At 35.3% G+C, this 18,006-nt stretch overlaps 1 protein-coding gene across 1 annotated transcript in view; it reads left to right on the forward strand.

The window, feature by feature from the left end:
• LOC129941192 (uncharacterized) overlaps nucleotides 1–18,006 on the forward strand; it is a 214,381-nt gene that overhangs the window by 173,292 nt on the left and 23,083 nt on the right. Inside the window, exons 5-6 of the mRNA XM_056049764.1 lie at nucleotides 8,552–8,642; nucleotides 16,216–16,878. Of these exons, the coding sequence (XP_055905739.1) occupies nucleotides 8,552–8,642; nucleotides 16,216–16,878 (754 nt within the window). The remainder of the gene's footprint in view (nucleotides 1–8,551; nucleotides 8,643–16,215; nucleotides 16,879–18,006) is intronic.

The raw sequence follows: 18,006 nt of genomic DNA on the forward strand, positions 1-18,006 counted from the left end.
GAATACATTTCTTCTGATTTTGCTGAGAATGGGGCATTTTCTTAAGAAGTGGACAATATCTTCTCTTTCTGATAGGTTGCACAATGCACATATTACACTTTAGGGGTAAATCAGGTCTGTGTGAAATAAAATTTAAATCTATTAGTTCACTACGTAGTCTGACCATCATAAAAATCACACTGACATTATTGGAATCCTTAAAATAGTCGTTCTCTGCAAGGTTATGATTTATTCTGCTGTAAGGTGTTCTGTACAATGAATTAGACGCATCAGCAATATATTCAGCTCTACATTTCTCATCAACCTTTAAAATGACTTCATACAAGATGTTTTTAGCGGTTGTTTAGTCCTCGATGGGTAAACTAAAATTAATTTGACACTCCCCAGAAAGATGTTGCCACTTCTTTGATGTTGTATGGCTTTTTGGGCACTTTTTTTACGACCCGCGAATCATTCGTTTTAAAAACGTTAAGCAAGAAGTCCGCTTGTAACTTCAATGTTTTTATAATCAAAGGAGAGAGACCCGTTTCCAGCATTATTACGTGGTTTGGCGTATTTGTCGCAAATGAAATATTCTTTTTATAAAGTGCGTTAGGAGTTTTTCAACCAAATTGTGCTTTTTACATCCGAATACCATACTTTCAGTACCCGTGGCATGATGGTTAGTGCATGGGACTGTCATGCAAGGGGTCTTGGGTTCAATCCCTGCCTGTGCCACCTTAATTTAAAAAAAATCATTTTCGCGGGTACTGACTCTTGCGAGGAATTGAAAAATCCTTCAAGAGTAATCCTGGTCATGCAAAAGTGCTTCCTCAAATTAGGCGTCCGGATTCGGCCTAAAATTGTAGGTCCCTTCCATTCCTGACAACAGTACTCGCACACAGGAAATGGTTGACAGTTGTAAGTCACTAGGCACTGGTTCCCAACGGACTGTTACGCCACACAATTTATTTATTATACCTTACTTACTTACTTACTTAAGGTCGCGCTACAGTCCGGGTCAAACCTGGGTCTCAACCAACATGCGTCTCCAGCCAGCTCGGTCCTTAGCTAGCTGTCTCCAGTTTCGCACGCCAAGTTGGTTGAGGTCATCTCTCACCTAGGTGCGCCACCTAAATCGCGGTCTTCATCTACTTCGCCGTCCCTCGGGATTGGTTTCGAAGACCTTCCGGGCTGGAGCGTTGATGTCCATCCACTCTACATGACCTAGCCATCTAAGCCGTTGGACTTTAATTTTGTTAACTAGGTCAGTGTCTCTGTACAGCCCGTACAGGTCCTCGTTATATCTTCTCCTTCATTCTCTATATATGCGTACGGGACCGAAGAATTTTTCTCTCGAAGCATCCTAAGACGCTCTCATCTTTCTTTGACAGGGTCCAGGCCTCAGCGCCATAAATGAGAACCGGGATGATGAGTGTCTTATAGATGGTGATTTTAGATGCTCGAGAGAGGACTTTACTTCTCAATTGCCTTCTTAGTTAATAGAAGCAGCGATTTGCAAGAGTTATTCTTCGTTTGATTTCAGCGCTGGTGTCGTTGTCTGTATTAATAGCGGTGCCTAGGTAGACAAAGTCCTTAACTACCTCAAAGTTATAGCTGTCCATGGTGACGTTTTGTTGAAGACGTCGTCGTTCAGTGTCCTTTTTTGATGACAGCATATACTTGGTCTTGCCCTCATTGACCACTAAACCCATCTTCTTCGCTTCCGTCGCAATGCACAAAAACGCTCCACTGACATCATGCTTTGATCTTCCAATTATGTCAATATCATCCGCGTATCCGAGTAATTGGATGGACCTTTGGAAGATTGTGCCTCTAGTGTTGACGGTTGAGTTTTGCACAATTCTTTCAAGAACGATGTTGAAGAAGTCGCATGACAGTACATCGCCTTGTCTAAAACCTTTTTTGACATCAAATGCATCGATAAGGTGCTTTCCGACTTTTATAGAACAGCGTGCATTTCCCATCGTCGTTCTGCACAAACGGATAAGTTTGACAGGGATGCCAAAGGTGGAAACACCTCTCCCCCCCTCTCTTGTTTGCTGCCCCCAACAACTTTCCACTGGGGTTGGAACCCAATCTCCAGTTAAGGTACTAGGCACCCGATGTTTACCGCGGGGAGGTGAGAGTAGGAGTTAATAGACAGAGATGGGTTTTAAGAAAAACCTGTGGACGCTTGTGTCCTCTTGAATGCACATGTCTACCATTTCAACATCACATCCCCATACCTGCGATCCGTATAAAAGTATGCTCTCGGCTATTGCTTCAAACACTTTAAACCTGCTACTATGTTCTATACTCTTATTCAAGAAGCATTGTTTCCAAGTCATATTAATAGCAGTTTTCGCCTTTCCAATTTCTCCTCCAAGTGTTTATCCACATTTAAATTATTTGTAACAGTAATGCCATGGTATTTGTATTCTCGCACACATTCAATATTTTCGCGATTATAGCTCCATTTTTCATTTTTCCCCATAACCTATCATCAACTTTTGCAATTAGGTTCAGTGACTCCTTCTAGTGATTGAAATGTAAGGATCCATCTCACACTCCCAAGCAAGTTTCACCCATTCTGCATACCTTGCTGAATTCTATCGAATAGTTTGAAGTGTCACTATCTTCAATAATCGGTAATTTTGTATATTTATGATTTTGAGCACGTAATCAATTTGCATTCGATACTTTCGTTTGAGAAACACCTACTCCAATATGCGCTAATGGCGGCTTTTGCACTTGTAGGCTTTTCTCTCAGATGCGTTTTCATATTTAAATTTTTTGTCAAGTTCAATCCAAGGTATTTGAAGTCTTTGACTATCTCTATATTCTTACCATTGTAGTTCCATTTTTCATTGAGCCAGTTTCTAGCTCATCCGTTCTTAAAAATCATAATCTTGGACTTTTCCATGTTTACTATTGGCCTCCATATTTACAGTACTCAAAATTCCGCTTAATTATAACCTGTAGTCATTCTGGAGATGACGAGAGAACCGCAATATCATAAGCGAACATCAGGACTTTTATCAATTCTCCAGAGTGTTCGATACCAGCAGGTAAAAAATCGACTAAGTCTTCCATAAATAGAGCAAATAGGCTGATTAAGTTCGAAATTAATCCGACGTTTCTGTACCATTTCTAACTACTGTATTAGTATCCATATACACAGGCTTCCAAATTTTAACGCCATTCCCATACAAAAGAGCTTGCCTTTTTACCGTGTAAAATACAGACTTAAAATCTACGAAAAACAACTATAACTTCTTCCTTCTTCTTTAAAGTGAATCCGCAATGCTTTTCAGATCAAAGACATGATCGATTCTTAAGTAACCGGATCTAAAGCTTGCCTGAAATTCTTTCAACAACTTATCTTCATCAATTCATTTACTCAGCCACGTTTGCAGAATGGTTGTTAATATTTTATAACCCGAATTTAAAAATGATATTCCACGATAATTCGACACCACAGACTAGCTTCCTTTTTTGTCGATCGAAAAAATGATTGATTTACTTAATTCTTGAGGAATCATGCCGTTGTAAACTGCAGTTAGCTTGCTCATTAACTCAACTTTTAAATGCTTAAGAAATTTCGCTGGTATCCCATTGGAGCTTGCCACTTTTCCATCCTTCATTTTGTTCAGTGGTACATTTATTTCTTCGTTGGGTATATTTGTGTCCAAAACTTTATTATAAACACACTTAGGTACAAAATGAGAGTTGTTTGGGTTAAGCAAATTTTTTAAAATGGTCTGCTTAAACCATGGGGCTCAACTTCGCATTTACTCGTATTTTAAAGGTTACCATTCAAATTTGACACCAAATTAAAAAAGTCCTTCGAGTTCATACAATTGGATAATCTTCTAGCTTCTGTCTTTTTTTGAAACACAAGGTCTTGTAATAGGTGTTTGCTTAAAAATACTGTCCTTTAAAGTGCTCATCACTTGAGCGACTATAAGCTCTTAATCATCCAAATGATAATTTTGTGGCCTTTTTACTCTCTAGATCAAATCAGAGAACCAAGCAAAAGTCTTGGAGATGTCCTCATTATTTTTTTATAAACATTTTGAAACAAATATCTATTTATAAAGAAGTTGCTAAGGTCTAAGCACTACTAAAAGGTGTCCAATCATTCACAAACAATTTTAAAGTTGTGCCAAACAAATATAGCATTGTGACCGCTGACAGCTCAGACCTTATTTTTATATTTATGGGTTTATTTAACGGTAATATCCGAGTTTTAAGCTCAGAAAGTCCCCCAGTAACAATTCATCCATAGTGCGTTACTATAGCAGAATGGCTGTGGACCATTCTACTTCGAGTCAGACGGTATCAAATACAAACATTCGTTACCTTGAAATGATAACTCAGGAGCTAGTAGCTGCATTACAAGCTAAGGATGTGATCAACATAATTATGGTTTCAAAAAGACGATTCATGCTATAAAACCAGGTAAACAATTTCATTACAGTTGCACGATTTGTTTCTAAATAGCAATCAGTCGTTTTTTCTATCCTAGATATTAAAAAAAATATTATAGAAGGTCTTTCTCGAATGCTAAGTACTTTTAGGTATTTATTTAGCGGATAAACTGGAAAATTTTATGTTTAGAGTGAGTTTTCGACAGTTGAGCTTTTTTGATGTACGTAAGCAATCCTTAAAGAACCCAAACAAAAATTCTTGATTTTGAAAGATTGTATACTTTCTTGGGGTGCTTTGCTGGCTTCACATCAATTTGAACAAAGACTTTAAAACATTTAAATGCAAAACAACTATTTACCAGCTTATTAATCACCTACCAGCTTCTTTTATTCAGAATTAAAACAAAGAGAAGCTTAAGAACGTAATGGTCACAGAAATCACAACCGAATCTCTTTATGAATCCTAGGATCCTATTAGATTTTTTAACAAGGTAGTTTAAATTCTCATTCAAAATTAACTTGTGATCAAAAATAACACCTTAATCAAAAAACTTACAGACTTAACTTAAAGGACATGTATGAAACGTATAATTAAAATCAAAGATAACTTTCTCGAGTGTAAAACTCGTGCTTTACATTTTTCTTTTATAATAAGCGCACACTCAAGGGGATAATACTACCCTTCTTATGTAGACACAGTGTGAGCACTAGGAAAAGGAGACAGGGGTAAAATTGAGCTGTAGGTGCACATTGGTTTTGAATTCCTGAATATTGCAATGACTGTGAAAGACAGAGTGTGGCAAGGCATTCCACATTCGCATAGTACGTTTAAAGAACGAATCTCTGTATTTTATAGTACGACCGAAGTTGGGCTCGAGGGTATAGTGATGATCGTTCCTAGGGGCGAGAGTGTTACGGTTGAACTATTTAAGGGGCTATTTCTCTAGAGCATAAACCATTAAAATAACGGTAAAAGAGGTTGAAACAAGACACTTGTCAACATTTAAAATGAGACGATTTTTACTGCGTCATTACCTAAATATTAACAAGTCTTCTTGGAAAACAGTCTTCTGCATCAACAGTCAGAAGTTGATTTTATACTTTTGAAAAGCTTAATGTTGTCAGCATTAATAAGAACGATTAAATTTTGTATGAGCAAAACCAAGCCATTTATAAATAAATTAAATAGAATTGGACCTAAATGGCTTCCCTGAGGAACTCCAGAATTCAAAAAAAATTGATCCAAATACTCATTACGAAATACGACACTATAAATTTTATTTTTTAAATACGATGAGATCCGATTAAATAAATTGATTTCAAAACCCTAATTGTTTTAGTTTTAAAATTAATATATTGTGACTTCTGAAAGGCTTTCCTAAAATCAGTAAATACACCACCGACGTGTGCACGTTTTTCAAAAATATCTAAACAAAAGGACGTGAAGTTGACTTTCACGAAACCTTGCTGAAGTAATAATCCTTATTCACAAGTAAAATGAATGCACTTTTTCACGTATTAGGAAAAAGAGAATTATTTAAGGACTCAGTAAAGGGAACACATAACGGATATGATAAATAAGCAACACATTTTTTTTAAATGGAGGATAGTACACCATCAGGGCCCGGAGTCCTGGACTAAAACACTCATTCAGTTTCATCATACTCTGTGCAACAGAATCGCTTATTTCAAATTGAATTGAATTCAAATTAGGAAAATTTAATTAAGAAAAAGAGGATTAAGAACTGTTGTTATCGTTTGTACCTGTGAAAGCTTTCTTGAAGAAGTTTGTAAACATGTTTTCAATAACCTTAGGCTCATGACTGGTTGACGTTGAATTTGACAAAGAGCTAGGTTAGCCACAAGTTTTATTTTTTAATGAATTAACAATAAAACTTCAAATCTCAATATCAAGTTCAAGTAATACAGTTTTGTAATAAAATAAAGAACTAATTTGCTTAAAATTGTTTCTTATATGATAAAAATATATGTACACAGAAAAGTTTTGATGGAAATAGCTGTTTCAGGAAATGCTACTAATAAAAACTGAATTAAAAGCTAGATAGGTATGCAAACAATTATTTACTAAAAACAACTAGAAAACTAAATTAACTTTTCAGCATAAGTCGTTGTAGCAGTAGAATGCAATTACCTCTAGGTCCTTGCGTTGGGCGCCATTTATATATCAGTTTTTATGACTTAATCCACAAGAAGTTCATATTTTTCTCTGAGGAATATGAAATTTCTCGTGAATGGGAGAAATAAAAATGAATTTAATCATATTTTTTCTCGTCATAGCAGCCATAACTGCGTGCCATAGAATTTAACATTAAAACTTACCAACCAACGATGACGATAAGAGGACGAACGACCAACAGCCCCACCAACCGACCGACGTGACGTAGTAGGAGCGGGAAAAAAATGAAAGAAATGCAAGCAAACAGCATTTTACGGTTATAAACTATAATAATACACTTCTATGGGAAATTTTTTACGGACTTTAAGTGGTAGATGGGAAGTTTATTACAATTTTGTTCCGGTTTTCTTCTCTTTTTTTTCAAAAAATATAAGTATGGCTGATGCTTACTCGGGCACGAAATTGAGTGAGCTACATACAAAACATACAGATTACCTACGACGGGGTTAAAAGCATAGACAAAGTTAAGAATGGCAGGAAAGATGAAGACCGTGAAAGAGTAAATATACTTAGATACTATTTTCTGCGATTATTGTTATGAAAAGTGAATATAACTTTGTTGCGTATAAATTTTACTTTCAGAACTCGGAGGGGTTAAGTTCGGCCACTTGAGAGATTGAGAAAATGTTTAACTTTTAAAGATTAAAATATTCAAAGCGTAAAGTAAAGTAACTTTTAGTTGATCATTTTTGCAATTTAACAGTTGAAGGCGGCATAAAACTAGAAGTCGTATATAGAAGAAGACAAATGTTGTCGAATTGAACTTTTTCCAAAATTAGTTTTGTAACTTTAAGGGGGCCTTAGTAAACTAATATTTTAAATATTTTAAATGTTAAGAAAATAAGGAGAAAATAAGTCCCTTCATCCTATTGTTTTGAATATGAAAGATTAAAATGACATTCGTGATGTGCTGCTGAAAAAAGAAACTCTACACTTTGTAATATCATAATGTCAATTCAAAGTTTGGCGATCTTTAATACATAACTAAAACTTTCAAGATTGTTGTCCTTAAAGTAAAAATATGCATATGAAACATTGATTTAATTCTCATAACAGTCTAAGGGCTACGTCATTGTAAAAATATTAAATTTTTTCCTCTAAGGGTTTTACTTAAACAATCGAAATGTAAAAAAAAAACTATAAAAACTACCACTGATTAATTTTCTCCCTAAGAACTTTTGGTCTTAATTGTTTCTGACTCGACTAGATACATGGCTTTTCTTAAGCAACAACAATTGTCCGTGTTGAAAATAGTTTGTCAGTCTCATCAGGAAACTAAATAATTGTTATGAAAGTGTACAGTAAAACTTTTTGGTGTGCAGTGTGCACTTTAAAGTAAATTAAGATGAACTTTGTTGCAACAGGACCTTTCCGTAAAACATGGATAATTTCTTATTCCAACATCAAGGACACACACAAAAAGTTTTCTTTTTATTTCCTCAAAAACAAAAACAATCGAAACCCTGTCACTTGTGAAAAAGAATGGAATGGAGTGATCCGTTTCAGAGGACCATATAGCTGAGTTGGCATTTTCGTCCTGCGTTCCTAAAGTTTAGAACAAAAGCACAGCACAGACGTATAAAGTATTTAATATGTTTTCTGGCAAATGACAGAGAATATCTTTTTTTTAACGAATTTCTCAAACTTTTAATGCAACTAAAGTTTTTCATGCTCAGTGGCTAATTTCTGTTCTTTTCGTGCTTGGAATGTTGAAGAATACGAATGTAGGAATGAAAAGGTTAAAACATATAAAGCATTCCTTGCGCTGATAATTTTTGAAAATCAAATGATACGACAAAAGGATGGTAAGTTCTTGTTGTATGGCATTTTAAGCAGAGAAGAATAAGGAAAAAGATTTTTCGATAGTTTTAAATTATTTAAATATTTAAATTAAATGGGCTTCACCAAAATAATAAACATTTATCTTGTTTCGTCATTTCAGATGGATTGTAAATCTTGTAAATATGATCCAGTAATCGAGGAGACAAGTATGCAAAATAGCTATAAATATACTTCTTCATCGGAACGAGAAGGTAAGTGAAATCGTAATTAAGGTTGAGAAATACCGACTTGGATGTTTTATTTCAAGCTATAACAAATTTCAATATAATAAATAATTTATGGTTGATAAAACAGGTTCAAGTATGATCTTCTTAAATATTTGAAATCTGCGTAATTAAAGTTAGCGACAGAAAAAAGTTTAGTTTTGGCCCATGAAACCCCATAGGTCTTGAGTCCGAAGAATACATTATTAACAGTATCGATGCAAAAATATGACCATAGGTTTTATGACTTCAACTAATACGAACAAAAAAATAAATGTCGCTGTAGGGTTAACATGGACACAATGTCCATTTGATAGCTTAAGTATCCAAAAACAGATTTGATAAGAAATCACGTAAAGCTTTTTTTTTCGGATTGTTGAGACTATTTTTTTAAGTACTGGTTTATCCTTTTTGCGGTTCTCAAAGTAAACGTAAAAATGAAGCTGGGGTGCGAACCACACTGATAACTTCTCATTCCGTCTGTCGATTTGTCTTGCTTAAAAGGTTCGTAGGTTTTCGTATTTTGTTCAAAAAGTTATCAGTAAAATTATTCTAAAATTCTTAATAACTATGAACAAAATTTTGCATATGATAAAAGTGTTTGATTTCAAAATATATTTTGATTAGCGAGTTTTTTATTTGAAACCCAATTTTTACCAATTTTAGTTCCATTTCTTAAAAGATAAATTGGATTAATGAAATTAATTTGAGGCCAATGTTTTCTATCATTTTTACCAATTTTGCGTACTAGTTAGTTTAGTTAGAAAAACTTTGTTTGAAAAATGGTTGACAAATTGACAATGAATTTAAGTTTAATTGTATAATTTACCTAGTTGTCTATAACGCAGTGCGGTTGTAACATATTTATATACATTTCTCTAGCCTGCTTTTCCATTTAGAACTTCCAATGCTTCGGCCAATTCCATCACAGCTGCTCCAAAATATTTATACGAAAATTTTTCAAAACAGGACATCTTGCAATGAACTGGTGTACATCTTCTCTCTCATTAAGATTGTAAAGGTCGTATAGAATAAAAATAAATAAATTGGGCTCAATAGTCCATAAACAACCAGGGCCTAGTGACTTACAACTCTCAACCATTCCTGTGTGTGAGAAATGTTGTCAGGGATGAAAGGGATCTACAGTTTATATGCCGAATCCGAACGGCTAATTTTGAGAAAGCACTTTTCATGACAAGAATTACTCTTGGAGGATTTGTCAATTCCTCGCAAGAGGCAGAACCCGTGAAAACTTTTTTTTTAAGTTAAGGTGGCATAGGCAGGGATTGAACCCAAGACCCCTTGCATGACAGTCCAACGCACTTACCATCACGTTTCAGGTACTAACTAATTTAATATTCCCCTCTAACTTTAAATATAACATTATCATACTTATGGGGAAACGGTTAAGGAGGTATGTTCGTTTTTGAAGATCTCAATTTAGTTGAATGTAAATCACTCTATGTTCCACTTTATAACTTCTGTACGCGACATGGCTTAACTTCTCTATTATTGTTTTAAAATTGTCTTTCAGATCTGAAAGGCTTATTCCGGATAAAAATTCGATACTTTCACCTAAGCTAAGATCCAACTCCTCCCACTTTTTGACTAGATAACCCCTGGATGACAAAATCTTTTTAAGTACTTTCAACCTTTCTTTGTCCATTTCCATCACCTCAATAATGTAGTCAAAATAAAGCTTTAAGGTCCTTAAGAACAATGGAAGTTCTGTTTTTTCCAAATGTAGCATATAAATTGGAGAGCAAATTTGTAGCCGAAATATGCGCTTTAAGAAATACCTGAGGAACCTTTCACCTCCTCGTTTTGGCAATATCCCCAAACTTTCGCACCATAAAGCATTACAGAAGGTACTGTCTCATGAAATTTTTTTAGCTTTGAACTATGCTCGACACCTTTATTATCGATGCAACATTTCCACGCAGAAGAAACTGCTTTTTTATGTTGAGGTTAGATGTTATTAAAACTAAGTATTACTACTCTCGAACAATTGCAACATTTTCACCTTTCTACAACCACTTTTCATTACTTGCATATCGTCCTTCTCCTCCGCCCGAAATATCATAATTTTAGACTTCTGTAAACTAACTGTCAGATTCCAATTTTCACAGTAAGTCTCTAGTCTGTTTGCCTTACGCTGCATTCCTTCCACAGAGTCAAATAAAAAACAATATCATCCGCAAATATCAGTCCTGGTATTCGAGTACTTCCGAACTGGATCCTCCTCCGACCTCCTTCAAGATATCATTAATAAACAAAACAAATAGTAGTGTGCTTAACACACAGTCTTGTTTAACTCCCATTTCTGTTGGAAACTCTTCAGATACATACTCCTCATCCCATACGTAAGCCACATTCTTTTCATACATCGCTTTGACAAGGGTAACGACTTTACTTGATACTCCAAGCTTATAAAGCTAATAGAAAAGCGCTTCATGGGCGATTGAATCAAACGTAGCTCAAAAATCCACAAAAAAGGCGTAAAGTTTTTGTTTCCTTCTTTTGAAGTCCTCTGCAATGTTTATCAAACTGAATACTTGGTCTATAGTCGAAGAGCTCTTTCTAAATCCTGCTTGAAATGCATTAAGAATTTTCTTCGGTCCAATGTGTAAGTCTATTAAAAATAGAGTACTGAAAATCTTTACCGAAGAATTAAAAAGGAGATGCCCCTATAATTTTCCGAACATAATAAGAATCTTTTTTTGTGTAAGGGGTATATTATTGACCTCTTGAAGCTTTCAGGGACGTCTGCGCTCTCAAAAATCCTATTAAACTCCTCTGTCAATACGGACAAGAATTCTATGGAACAAGTCTTAAAAAACTCTACTGGAATTCGGTCTTCACCCGGAGCCTTACCCATTTTGGCATTTTCAGTTACATTTATTTAGCTCAGTAGTCGAGAATGGAGCATCAATAAATTCATCTTTGAAATACGGAGCTGCGTACTGTGGAAGCGGTGCAACTTTCGGCGCGTTGAGAATTTCGTGAAACAAATACGGAGTTCTGACGTGATGCAGCAATTCTTCTGTTGATAGATTTGGCGTACTATTTTTTTTTTTTTAATTTTTATGAAAAAACTGACTGCTAAATTAAAAAAAAAATATAGAATGTTGACAACAATTTTGTTTATAAGAAAAAATTAATTATCTTAAATTTTTGAAAAGATTTTTGAGTCGAAAATCAATTTTTAACAACTGTTGTTAATTTTGTTTAGGTTTTTTAATTGTTTGTAAAAAAAACTGTCGTATTCGATTTCTTTCAAAATTGTACCTGATATCAAAAACGTTATTCTTCGAGGTGACAATTTTTTTTCAGTTTTCTTGATTTATAAAAAAAAAACGTTTATTGGATTTTTTTTCCAAAAATATACTTGTTTGGTATCACGTTACAATATATAATATAGAATGTAGTTCAAGTCTAGCGTAATTGGTTCGTGAGATATTTAGGGTTAGCAAAAATTGTCACTTTTTTTAAACTGCTATGGTAAAAACAACCAATCACGCAATTTTCTTAAGAGCCCTTTCTGCGTCTTTCTGAACGATTATCTGTATAATACAATTTATTTAAAGTCAATATCAAATTTGGTTCTTGAGCTATGGACGACGAAAAAACGTCGCGACCCTACGGGCTCTAGGGAACTTGAAACGTGGAGAAATGTCGAAATGTTCAATTCGACAAATCGGACCCAATTACAATAACTTCCTATGGGAAGTTAATAAAACACTTATAAAATATTATTTTCCATGATATTTCTTTTTTGTTATAAAGTTTGAACGTTGACATTATGTGTGAACGCGAATTGTTGCAAGTATCGATTCTTTTGAGGCAATTTTCGACCACATATTGGGCGGTAACTCAGCCATTACTTGACAAATATTGGTTTTTAAATACTCAAGAGTTAAGGGCTTATCTATATAAACACTATCTTTTGCGTAGCCCCACAAACAAAGTCCAGTGGTGTCAAATCGTATGATCTTTGTTGCAAGTTGATATCACCACGACGAGAAATCACGCGGCAGGAAATGTTTCTGGCAATAAAGCCACCGTCTTTTTGGAAACCACATATTCTCCATGTAATATTCTTTAATAGCTGGCAAAAAAAGTCGGTTTGCATTATAAACATAACGTTCCGAATCGACGGTGACAGCCTTTCCATCGTCGTTTTTGAAGAAGTAAGGTCCAATCCCTGGCATCATGTTAAGTGCAATAAATTGGAATGCCAGAGGTCTTGGGTTCAATCCCTGCCTGTTATATCTAAATTTTTTTCCACGGCTACTTCCTCTTGCGAGGAATTGACAAAATCTCGAAATTCTTGTCATGAAAAGTGCTTTCTACAATTAGCCGTTCGGATTCGGCTTATAACTGTAGGTCCCCTTAATGTCTGGCAACATTACTCGCACACAGGAATGATTGAGAGTTGTAAAATCACTAAACCCGAGTTCTCGACGGACTCAGGAGTCTCAGAACCCCAAAAACGACAATTTTGTTTATTAAATTTCCACCGAGTGAGATATGTGCTTCGTCGCTGAAGAAAGTTTCGTTCGAAAAATTCCCGTCCCAGCCTGTTTTTTGAAACAACCATTCGACGTATCTACTACGTTGCGTGTGGTCAGCTGGCTTAAGTTGTTGTGTGAGATGGACTTTATATGAATGTAGGTGTACGAAATACGCCATAATGTGCCGTAAGACAGTTCTAATTCTTGAGAACGACAAGTCATCGATATATTTGGGTGTTTGGCAACACTTTCGCTTTCAGCAGCGATATTTTCAGTAATACAGGCGAAACGATGATGCACAAGCCTTAAAATATCTGTAACTAATCCAGTGTCTTCAAATTTCTTCACAATTTTACCAAACGCTTGTGTAGTTGGACAATTATTCAAACCATATTCTCCTCTTAAAGCATGATATGTGGCAGTCCCAGAATCACCATTTTTGTAGTAGGTTTTTAACAATTTGTATGCCTTGTGCGATAGTTAAGCGATCCATTTTCTTAAATGTCAGTCTTTCAACTGACAAAAGAAAATTGCTTTAACAACTTAGATGTCGAATTCCAGCTCTTTATACTTTTAAAGTTGCAAAATGGGTTACCCGTTATATATTTTTTAATGTCGCTATAAGTATAAAAGATATGTAATATACTTGATAGCTTAGGTATCCAAAAACCAGATTTGGTAATCCAAAAACGTAATTTGTTTTCTGGATTGTTAATACAATTTCTTAAAAGTACATGTAACAATTTTTATTGTGAACAATGAAATTTTAGTTTATTTGTTTTTAATATTATTGAAGCATTTCAGCTGTGGAGAAAAAAAATGTCAGGAATTTGTTTATAAATTCAAAAACCTTAATATATTCTTCTAAATTAATTTCTTTAATCTCCGTTTTGTCAATATTTTTTAAGAAATTCCAAAACATGTTGCAGAGACTTCTTTCTGTTAGTTTCGGGTTCTATAGAATTTTTGGAGAAACGATTACGAATTACGCATTTTCATTTTTCTAAGGGCCAAATGGTCTCGAAATGATTTTCGATGATCCTTCAGATATTACAACAAGATCAATAAAATATCGAATTATTAGTTGACAGTTTTGGAGTTCTAATTCTTGAATTTTTACTTCAAGTCCATGATAGTCGTCCTGGTCTATCTGTCTCGACCCTACTTCAACAATTTGTTCCATTCTGAAAACTCTTCTTTTCGATAGAGCTTACTCAACTAATACCTTTTACATTGTGTTCAATATTTTTTAAACAGAAATTTCGTACTGCACTCAAAATTTATTATAAATGCATTGTTGAATAGTTTCACACATTCCGACTACTCAATGCTTCGAAGTATAAGTGACAGTTTCAAAATACAAGCATTTAACCAAATCGGAATTTAAATAGCATTAATATACAAATATCCAAGAGATGCCTAATGCAAGGGAACTATAGGGTTTTTAATAATGGTGGGTAAATGGGCAAAATGGAAACCGTGCCGTTTGCTGTGTGGCGCTTGTATATCCATTTGCTTCAATTCGGGTCATAAGAAATTAGTTATCATCACTCGCTGTTGACGGTGAACGCCTCACTAACGTCGTTTTCAAAAAAATACGGTCCCATACCCATACACGTCAATTTTTCTTGTTAACCTAGCTATTCGTCCAAAAATTCGCCTCGTCTCTAAATATGATTTTTTAAGGTCGTCTTACAAACGATTCAAAGCCCAGTCAGCGAACAAACTGCGTTGTCAATGGTCATGAACTTTGAGCTCCTGGGACAGTTGGATATTGCACGTGCACGGGTGTAGGCTCAAGTATCGATGCAAAATTCGCCAAGTTGAAGTCTGCGAAATGCCGAGTTCTTGTGCACGTAGAGGAACGTGCGGGTGTTGGCTGATTGTTTACTTGAATAGTCGACTTTGAAGGTCCACCACTTCTGGCGTTAAATACCCACAATGCACACAACGTTTGCGTCAGCGAACACTCATTTTTAAAATAAAGTTTTATCATTTGAACGTGCTGTTCTATCGTGTAACTTGCCATGATGATTTGGCATATACAACTGAATAATAAACAAAAGATTTGACAGATGTCACCAAAACGAAATGGCGGCCACGAGGCGCCAAACTCTACCCCCACCAATTAAAAAACCCTATACCAGGGAACTACGAGTAGATGAACACCTAAGGTACATTGCACCAGTACTTACAGGACAGCTGTTTTTGTGAGTCAAAAATTCAGTTTTAAGATGCATATGCAACATTATTCTTTGTTCTTATAGAATTATAAAAACATAACCAAATACATTTTTAAATAAAGTTTTTAAACACTTTGCAAGACTAAGGCTTTAAAATTTTACAAGATCGGACGAAAATTTAAAAAAGTATTTACTACTAGATTACTTAACTTTGGCATCATAAAATAAAGCAAAATGGACTCAAACAAATCACAATCACGTTCCTTGCATTAAGAATACGATATTATATTTACCGACAAATTTCCATATTGTAATTTGAATTTTAAGTGTTATGAACACATTATGTATGAATATATGTAGCTAGATATATACAAATATTAATAACTTGAAAATATGTAAATAGGTATACTTTCCTGTCTTCATTTAAAATGACAAATTTTCTTAGTTTCAAAAACAAGAATATCGGTATTCGAAGTAAACAAATCAAAATTGACCTCAAACAAAATAATACAATCCCATGAAAAGGTTTCAATTAAGTACTCAGGTCACAATACATTTATAGTAAATATGGACATAGGTATACCTGACCTGAAATGAAAAATCGATTTTTCAATTAATTAAATTCTTTCACTTTTAATATTACCTCACACACAAAGCGATATAAAGGTTAAATATTTTCACACCATTTTCATCATAATCTGACCCATGTTTCTGATCGTTAAACAAATGGGCGTTGAAAGACCAAACAAGAACAGTGTTTTTTTTAACATATACAAAAAGATACTATACATACATAGAGATGTGTACAATAACAAAGAGAAAAATAAATTGAAAACCATATTCTTTTCATTTTTCACCAAACAGATTCATGCCAGCTCCTGCACAACTCGCCAACCCCCAACAGCTCACCGTGTATTCAATTGAAATCACAACCAATGCCTCCACCCAACCTCAAGCAATATCACCAACAGCATCTGGTCATGGCTCAGCAACAGCAACAACAACAACAACAGCAGCAGCTGCTGCACCATCATCAGATGACACCCTCCCCCCAACACCAGAGCTACCAGATGTCACCTACTCGAATGGCCAACAACACCACCACCAAGTATCACCAGCAAGTCATGGTGCCAAACAATGTACATGCTCAGCACCAGCATCTTGTTGAACAAAATGGCTGTACGGAAATAACCGGAACAGCGACCATTTACTTTCCGATTCAAACGACAGCCCCGCCGGGGAGCCACCATGTTAGCATGCCTGTGGCGGCGGCAGCAGCAGCAGTTCATTACAATCACCAGCCTCTTGTCAAATATCACACAATTCAATTACAGCATAAGAAAGCAATGGTCGGCGGAACGGCGGCGGCGGCGTCGGCAGCGATGGCGGCAACTACAACGGGCACCACGACGATAGCGGGGCCGACAATTTTCGAACAACAACTGCCAGGACACATCACAGTCGGGACAGGAATGACAACATTGACACTGCCACCACCGCCTCATTATCAGACAGCCACCGTACATGGTGAGTTTCACTTATACAATATTTCTTAGCCTTTATTGAATTTCTGAAGACGTTATCGCAGAAGATGCGGAAGGGTCAATATTTTTAGAGAGTGGTGTAACTAATGTAGCCAATCAATACTTAAAGTACACACATTACTTTCTCGAAGTAACCGACAGATTTTGACACATTGATTAGGTCTTACAAAGCTGACTGAAAAGTCCTTGCAATTTTGAAGTCCTTAAAAGTAAAAGCAGATACTTTTCAACAGCGGAAACATTTGAAGCCGCATGGAGTCAACGACGACGCCATAAGGAAGTGGCTCTGATCACACTTATAATATACGAGTACCTAACATGTTTTCCTTCATGTGGTTTGTAAATTTTTGTGCGTATAGTCTGAAGTCAGTGAAGGGTAAATAAACGCCAAAAATTGTTTACTCTGGCTTTTTCTTCGAAAAACAACTGCCAAGGGTTAATTTACTCGTAACATAATAAAACCTTAAGCCCCAGCGCCCAACGCCATCAAAGGAGCGTGAAATTTTACCTTTGTTATGCTTTTAATGGGAAGGGAGAGAAATAAATTAATTTTCATATTCATGTTCTTTCCTGGAAAAATGTAATGTGCATAAGTATACAAGGGTAGGAGTAATGTTAAAAAATCATTGGAAAGAAAAACACGTTCTTTGCTTTAAATGTTTAATGGTTATTGATCAAAAATTACTGGAATTCCAAAGAATTGGTATGTGGAAAACTTATTATTTTTCGCCAAAAAAATCGTCAGGTTGACTGAAGTGGGGGGTTCTAGGAAACTCAGTAGAGCAAAAATTTAGCAGAAAACAGAAAAATAGTATCTAGTATAAATAGAGGTCTCGAAACCAAAAAAAAACTATGGTAATTTTCAAAACCTTATATTAGGTGCGTTTTATGGTACTCGTACAAATTCTTCCGCTGCTGATAAAAGCAGAATTAGCTTCCAACTGCGGATAGAATTTTGACGTTTGCTCCAGTCTTCAGTCTAAATGTTGGTACATTTGATATTTGATTTGAATATCGAAGGCATGTTCGTAGAGTATGATAAGTAATTTGTTGTCAAAAATTTTCCAGTTTCCTTAAACTAAAACGCTATCGACGCTATGAATAAGGAAAA

Source organism: Eupeodes corollae, chromosome 1, assembly GCF_945859685.1.
Source record: "Eupeodes corollae chromosome 1, idEupCoro1.1, whole genome shotgun sequence".
Taxonomy (NCBI): Eukaryota; Metazoa; Arthropoda; class Insecta; order Diptera; family Syrphidae; genus Eupeodes; species Eupeodes corollae.